Consider the following 8,705-nt stretch of genomic DNA (forward strand, 5'->3'; position numbering starts at 1 on the left):
TAGCTGTTCCCAGTTGTAATATACACTTTTTCTATTCACTCTTATGTGCACTTGCTTGATTGAATTCCTTTTTTCTAATTCATTCGTTTATGCACCACCTTTCTTGCGTTGGTTTGGGGCGTGAATTCAACCTCTGTAGACACTTGTCCAAACAAAACCGACCCTAGATCTTTTTCAATGATGCGGGTATAATACACCGCATAAAAGATTATAATGCAGTATCAACCAACAGTGCCGTGGTAATCGATAGCATCGCAACGCCTAGAATTCGTGCGCATTTGTTGGTTGCGCCACATTTGATTGGCAGCTGGAGAAATACTGACCTAGGACCTAGCAATCGGCTGCTCTTCTTTCACGATGCTGGACGGTGCACGATGGTCAGCTGGGAAGAATATCGATTGTTCCAGTTTCCAGACGCAGGTTCCATAAATCAACAGCGCTAAACCAACACGGACCTCGCGGAAAGGTCAACCGCAAAATTCGTGATTTGGACAGTTGTTGGGCACAACCTGTGCTTTTGCTTCAGTTTGGTTTGGTGATTTATGGTCATATTGGTTGAACTGAAAAATTGGTTTGACACTTTGATATTTCGGGAAATAGTTTAGGTCTTGTTTCAGAAATTGCACCACCTTCACGAACATAAAATATTTAAATAGTTATAATAAATCGCAATGCCAGTATGATGTAACATTGCTACCTCACGACAGGTTACATGTTTCAATTACGCCTAGGCTGGTAGTTGATTAGTAAAATGTATTGATTAAATTGTGTAAATTATTTTTTTAACTCTTCGCCAGAAAATGCAAATCCATTCCCTTTTTTACGTCACCGACGGCGGCACGTACAGATTCTTCGGTCTAGCGAACGGTAGACTCCTCTTCAGATACCATTGCGTTGTGCCTGCTAGAAACTAGACAAGGCATACCCAAGGCTGTTCCTGGTGACGTGTACCGAGCGGAGCTGGGCTGTCCGCGTGCTGAACTAATCCATCATGACCATTTCATAATCGGCGTGCAAATTACAAACGAGGAAGCCTGTATTCACGGCCCGGTGCAGATTTTGTGCAGCATGCCGCCGCAATTGTTGCTGCGTTTCGGTAACCCCTTTCTTACCACTCTTTCACATACCTCTCCCCTGCACAACCCTCGTGTTCCCTGCATGCACCTTTACGATGCACCCAAGTCACTCTTCCCGATGTGAGACACCGGGCGCGGAGAAAACACAAGAAACGATGTTTAGCGACGATACAGTAAATCATGACACGAGCAGGGCATCGCACGACAAACTATCCCTCCGGCCACCCGAACCTCGGGGGAAAAAGCTGCAGACCTTCGGATTGCAACGCGGTAGATTTTCGCACCAATGCGCTCTCTGCACAGATATGCACACACACTCTTTCCCGAGGCGCAGAGAAATGATCTGAAAATGGCCCAACGCAAACCAACCGCACGATCGCAAAAGGGGATAACACCTATCCGTGCTGGGAGGGTCGACCGCTGGGGCAGGGTTTAGCGGACACGATCCCAATTGAAAGAACTGTAATCTCATTCTGCGTGCCAGTGTCGGAGAAAAAGGGCAAAAACCAAAACACCGGTAGCCACGAGGCGAGAAAATGAGAGTGAACAAGTGAATGGTGAGGGCGTTCGCGATACGCCCCCGCAAACAGTTGCAATGTTCCTTGATGAAACTGTTTTTTCTGGTATACTTACGAAAAACTAAATCCAACCATCACGGAACCTTGTATGGAACATTGATGAGCGTTTTGTCTTACATTGCAACGGCAACGGCTTGGGAGGCTGTTACAGCTTGCTCAAAATGATTGAATATAATCTGTCTATTAGTGACATCTTCCTGATGAAAATACTAATTTCCTCATCGTCACGATCAGTTGATAATCAGAACAAAAACATTTTGAGAGGGTTTTGAGAGGGTAGAAAGAATATTTTCAAAGTTATATGTTTCCGGTCAAATGGCAAAACAGTCTTTCGAAACATCAATGCGGTTTTCACAGTCTGAAAACCCATATGTAAAGAAAAAAAAATAAATAACATTAAACAAGTAGGAAAAAAGGTGCATATAAAAAGTAGAAGAAATAATATCAGCAAACAAAAAACAGTAGAAATGGCAAAATTTAATGTAGAATGATTAAATTGTTTACAATGTTTTTCATTTTTTCAGAGTCTAAGCAGAGACATTATAATCGATATTTGTAGGTCCAAAAGAAGTTAACCTTTTTAATTTGCAAGTTTTCTACAAATAAAGTCATAATCGCTTTGAGCATTTTTTAATTCATAGCATCACAGCAATAAATAAAACAACATTAAATAAGAATGCATAAATTTGTTGATGCAAGAATTGTCAAATCAGATGTAATTCTTAAATACATTGAAACATAATATTTTTAAATTCTGTATCATTAACACTATTAGTCGCAATGATTTCCAACAAATAAATCATCGTTTCAATATTGGTAATTCTCAAGCTGGTGTTGACAACTGAAATTGAGATTTCTTGTAATCGGGTACTTTTGAAATGAAAAAAACATTGCAATTTGTTTCGTGTGACGTTGAGAAACATCACCCAAAGCCAGTCATAAAACATAAAATATCCTTTTTTACCAAACACATGTGTCCAGTCACACGAGGTTCCTTTACCTCCAAGCAGGGCCTTCGAGATGTATTCAGTGTATTGTGTTTCAGTATCCGTTTTGGGAGCTTCCCCATGCGCTCCATCCATCTTTGCACAAAATTCCTGCCGCACAGCGTTGCTTCTTTAACCTTCGGCTACAACGAGCTACCCTTGAACAGTGATCGTCGTATACCTCATCGTCGTCGTGTAGTGTGTCATCGTTTGGCAGCCACAATCACCCATCAATTGCGCTAGTGATTGTGCCGCCGGTCTAGAGATCTAGAAATCGGGCAAAAATATTAATTTCCCCCAGCAATTAGGGCCGCCCGATGCTAGGTCGAACGGCGAACGACTTTCGAAACCCGTTCGGACCGTTCAAGTTCAGCAGCACTCCGCAGCAGGTGAGCAGCGTGCATGGCTGATGATCACGCAAATCTCGGCCCATCGCCATGGCAAATGGACAGCATCCACTCGCCGCACGCGAAAGGCATCCACTTCTGAGGCATCTGCCGCACATTCCAATCGGTGTCCGCGGGTGCAAAAGAAGCCAACGCCGGTGCAGTTGCGATCGGGTTGCATGCACTGTCACTTTTCATCGGGATGTGCAGCATGCGCAGTGCATCATAAACACATGTTATTACGGATTCTTTCTGCTCCTTCCCTTTTCGCTAATTAAGCCCAGTCCCCCCCTGACGACCGAGCCTTTGCGTTGACGAGGGGTCGAGTCGGTACGATGGAAGCGGAATTCGGATTCGTACGTTTGTAGGATTGCCTCAAATAACGCTCGTGACGCCCCCGTAGAGATTCTGTGAACGCATCGCAGCCGCTCGATGGTTTCATCACATCTGCCACCATCACTCGGTAGGTGAATCCGCGATATCGTCGGCACCATTTTATAATGTTAAATTTAAAATCAGATCAAATCTAGCCCCGTTGTAAAATGAGCTGCTCGATGAATTAAAATGCGCTAATTAATTTTGGCTGCAGCTTGACCGCACAATTTCTTTCCTGCACCAACCGGCAAACACGGTAGCAACGGTGCTGATTGTGTTGACAAATTGCACGGCCAAACGGGATGCTACTTCGGGGGCTTTGTTTTTATTTGTTTGCCAAAAAGATCCCGACTTGGGTTAAGAAATGATGATGAGACCGGGTGAAAGGCACTCGTATCAATGGGCAACGCAACGGGCTTTTTTCGAGCCGCGAAGTGCGCTCCAATTTACTGCTGGTAAAAGAGCTGCACTCTTATGTAACGTAGGCAGTGTCACCGATTGAAGTGAAGCAGCGATGGAGCTCATTTATTATCTGTCAAACAGGTAACACCTAAAAATTTGTTAAAAGCCGCACATTTCTAAAATGATAAATATTACCGAATTTGAAGCAAAAACATAAGGAACAGGAAATATAGCATTCAGTAAAGTATTTAATTCTAATAAAATGGCTAATCTAAAATAACAGCATAAAACCATTAAGTATAATCAATGAGAAAGTAAATAAAACAGAACTGAAGCATATTTGGCAAAATTGCATAAATTTTGAAGGACCTGAAGCTTTGGAGCTATTTTTTTAATTTACAATCTGTTGAGCATAAACATTAAGCTCTTACAATTTGTAAATGGTTCCGATTAACATGAACCTTCTCTGATCTTTATGTGGCACGACATCCCCTAGTGAGACAAGGCCTCCCTCCGAAGAGAGTGTAACTGTGACTGAAAAACGGTACATTACAGATCGGTGGTCAGCTGTTCGTAATACCGGAGGGTGATAAACTCGAGATTCGATCCCACACCTATGGCGTGGTGTTTCCTCGCGCTACCGCTGCGCAATGGGTACTCCCGAATGTGGAAAGACCGATGAGTCGAACTCGTTAATCAATTAAATTATCATCCGGAAATGTAAGAACAGAAAGTTATTCGGAAATAAACCAGACAAATACAATTAAAAACAGGAATATCCATGTCGCACCATTCGTAGTGCATGTTGTATAATACAACATATTGCGATTATTTGCTTTATTGAAAAAAAAAACTTTGTTCTACACTACTAAACTAACATCTCTTTCCTTTTTTTGAAAATTGGTTGATTTTATGAAGTTTCACCGATGTTAAAATTGTTTCTGCTAAGTGTAGTGAATCAGATAGGAATTTTAATGAGTTCTCGTATCAAATTGCAATTTTTCATGGGTGTTAATAGCTGGTAATAAAAGCACAACCAAAGAGCATTCCGCAGATGCCAGTTGCTCAGGCAAACACTAAAATACTCTCTTTCGAAAGAGTTTTAACAGCGAAGAAGCTGCATCGGTTGCGTATCTAATCTATGATCAGCATCCCTAGCATCGCGCGCATCGCTCGGTAAATCTATTCGCACTATTTAATGTGCATCGTTATTTCCATACCGGATCGGTTCACCCTCTGCAAGGTGCATTGGGGTTTAGGAAAGAAAAAACACTGCACCACAAAGAACACTGCAAAACAAACCAGACCTCCGCCATCTAACACGGCATAGACGCGTGAAAATTGGCTCGAACCTACAATTTGCAGGTTTTTCTCGGTCGTTTCACAGTGATAGAACAAAGTCGAGTGCTCCGTTGGGGATGATGGTGGTGGAGAAAAGCATGGGGTGCCACAGGTTAGGCAGTGAAATTGAAAGTAAAGCGGCAATCGGGCCCCATACACGATTTGCTTCGATGCCCTCCTGGAAGCGTCAAGTGTTAAGAATGGCGCAGGCGTTGGCGAACGTGAGTGGAGCATGCGCCACACGTGTGATGCGCTCATCGCTGGCACCAAACTAGGGACCATCTTCCCGGGCTTTTATTTTCCTCTATTTTTCCTCATTGGTTGGCTAACACGCTGAAGCGAATGGGATACAAAGTGAGCTGAAGCACCCCGATGGCCCCGAAGCCCGTCGAGTATGTGAACCAATTTTTCCGTGACTGTTCCGTTTCACTTTCGGCACTCGGGATCGTCCGGGCGTTAGGCGGCCAGGCTCGAGGCTTACCGCTTCATACCGATCATCTCGAGCGCCGATCTGACAGCGCGGGGATGGTCATGTTGACGTTCTTCCAAGCGGCTGGCCGAAACGAAGCCATACGTTCCGCTCTAGCCGTCGGCTGAACTCGGCCTCTCCCTCTCCTCGCACGAGACCCGTATGCGGACGGTTGTTGCCATGGCGGAGTACTCCCTTCCTTTCTATGAACATCCGATGAGCACTCCATTCTCTTTTGATCTTCTTTAGTCCCCGCTCACCCCAGCTTCCAACCGGCGCCAGTCGCGGGACAGATTTTGAGGCTTTTCGCGTTTTGAACGCCGCTTTCAGCAGCGAAATGCACGCGTTTCGCGGTTTCGGTGGCCTGACAGTGGATTGGATTCGCTCGTTCTCTCCTACCCTTCCGCGCAGCATCTTTGCACAGGACGGACGAGAAGCCTTTCTAGACAATGCTGGCGCGAAGATGCCCGATGCAGCCCCCTTTGAACGGGTGAAGAAGAGACGGCAGGCGCCAGCCGAGGCGACTCTTTTTCTTAGTAGACTCTCCGGGGCGCACCGACGGGTACTAGCCTGCCCACTAGGTGATGCTGCGGCTCGTGGTCGCGTATAAATACGGCCGACATGATTGAATCAAATCATAAACAAATTAACCATCATCCGGAGCACAGAGCCTCAGCTCGCAAGCATCAGTGCAGTTTCGGTACAGACGTTTTTCAAACGCATTGAGTTAGAATCGTTCTTGAAACAGAACAAGTTTTTTCTTCAGTTCTGCACAGATTTCTTAACATAAATTTGTAATATTTTTACCAAGTTGTTCGCTAATGTAAACGTGCATTATTTATCTACTTTTCAGTGCAGTGTTGTATCGACAGTGATCGTTAAATCGTGCTTGACAGCTTTTTTTTTACCAAAACATCAACTATAGCAAAATGAAGGTACGAATTTAACAAAAGTGAGAGCTTTTCGATACGAACTGAATTGCATAGTGAAGTGGGTTTACGGTAATAGTGCATAAATAATTTAGAACACCTGGAAAACTAAACTTCGTCTTTATTCGGTTGATCTAGAACGAGAGTTTTTAGCAAAACCAGCACAAAAACGAAAATAGATTCTTTCTGAAAGCATCATCATGTGTGTAATTCACACAGTAGTAATAAAAATCACACAGTAGTGAAACATGAAGACTCGTGAACAAATCAGGATAATACGACTAAACTTTTCAAGCTTTTCGTTGAAAAATCTATATAAAAGTGATCATATTTAAAAAAAAAAGACAATAACAAAAATCTATAGATCAGGAAAGCAGCAAATTATTGCTAAACAGGATGTTTCTTATTCTTTTAATTATAGTTTTTTTTCCATTGCAATGTAACAATGGGATTTTATTAATTATAAAAGTACAATTCAAACAAATTTGTAGAATGAACCTTCAAATCTCAATGACGGTTGACTTACACTGGCCGAAAATCCAACTTACCATTAATCATCTATATCCTGTATTTACTGTTTTTTAAATGACCTGGTATATGCTTTGGAAAATTTTTAAACTAATTTAACAGTTAGCATTTTTAGGAGGCTGGTACATTTTCATAATTCCTCCAAATCTCACTAATTTATTTCGTCCATATCCACGTGGGAACCATCATGCAATACGCCCACGTTCTCCTAATTGATCATTTCGCGCCAAACGGCTTGGATACAAAAGCATAGCCAGCTCAAAAGCATGTTCGCCATCCAGTTCCTACGTTGCCGTGGTTATGGTAACGCTAACGGTTTTGGTGTGCTACTGCGAGCTCACAGTTCACCGAGCAAATTCGAATCAGGAGCTTTCGATGGTTGTTGCTCAAACCTTACGATGCAACCCTGCGACCATCGATCAACATCGCCTAATATTTGCTGTGTGTGACGTCAATAGTTCAAACATTGATCACAACAAAAACGGAAACTCATACGGCGACGGAAGGGTAACAAAAAAAAGAAGAAAAAAACAAACAAACTTTCCGAAAGCAAAACCACACAACCGTGATGTCAGTCGCCACCGGACAAGCGTACGCGTGAAGGTGACTGCCACAGTTGTAATCGTACCGATCGTACGTCTGCGTGTTTCGAAGCAGCACTGTGAAAGTTGGGCCGTGCGGTGTGAAGCAAATCTTTGTTTTCGGTTTTTCTATCATTCGATTTTCGCATCTCCGACTAAGTACTGCGTGCCGTTTCAACTGTAATTGCAGATCTTCGTCGCTGTTGCCATCATCTCGCTGGTCGCGCTGGCCACGGCCGAACCTCCGGCGCCCCGCAACGGATTCTCCGCCCCGTCGAGCAACTACCTGCCGCCGAGCCAGTCGTTCAATGGGAATAACGGTTACAACTATAACGCAAACGACAACGGTTACAACTACCCCACGGGCTCCTCCAACGGTGGAAACTATGCCGCCCCGTCGCAGCAGTACGGACCTCCCTCGGGCAACGGTGGAAACGGCGGAAACGGCGGATACAACTACGAGGACGCTAACGCTCAGCCGGCCAAGTACTCGTTCGAGTACAAGGTTGAAGATTTCGCCTCCGGAAACGACTTCGGCCACATGGAGTCTCGCGATGGAGACCGAACCGTCGGACGCTACTACGTCCTGCTTCCCGATGGTCGCAAGCAAGTGAGTCCCAGATACAAATTGCAAACTTTAAGTCATCGCTAACATTCCCTCGGAGCAACGGCTCAACTGATCGACGCTCATCTTATTGCCCCACAGGTTGTGAACTACGAGGCCGACCAGAACGGATACCGCCCGACGATCACCTACGAAGATGTCGGCACCGGCAACGGAGCCAACGGTAACGGAGGTTATGGTGGAAACGGCCAGTTCAACGGCTACCAATAAGCACCGGTATCGGATGCCCCTCGATTTCAACAGGGTAGCCCGCCCGACGGAACCACAACTCTGTGCCAACGTTGGGTAGGCGATCATAGACAAATTTATTGAATTCACTTAGCTAGCGGTCAATACTCACTATTCAACTACCGTACCTTAAGCATCCCATTACATTAAGCAGTTTCGTCTGTACCGAACGCATTTGGGCGTCAGTCATGCCCACCAACA

The 8,705-nt window shown here is 44.5% G+C and overlaps 1 protein-coding gene across 1 annotated transcript; it reads left to right on the plus strand.

Annotated features, from left to right (window-relative positions):
• Positions 1-5,344: 5,344 nt before the first annotated feature.
• Positions 5,345-8,486, plus strand: LOC131263824 (pro-resilin-like). The gene is made up of 3 exons (XM_058266088.1): positions 5,345-5,365; positions 7,842-8,261; positions 8,358-8,486. Exons 1-3 carry the CDS (start codon positions 5,345-5,347, stop codon positions 8,484-8,486), a joined length of 570 nt encoding a protein of 189 aa, XP_058122071.1.
• Positions 8,487-8,705: the final 219 nt, after the last annotated feature.

This window comes from Anopheles coustani, chromosome 3 (assembly GCF_943734705.1).
Source record: "Anopheles coustani chromosome 3, idAnoCousDA_361_x.2, whole genome shotgun sequence".
In the NCBI taxonomy this organism is placed as follows: Eukaryota; Metazoa; Arthropoda; class Insecta; order Diptera; family Culicidae; genus Anopheles; species Anopheles coustani.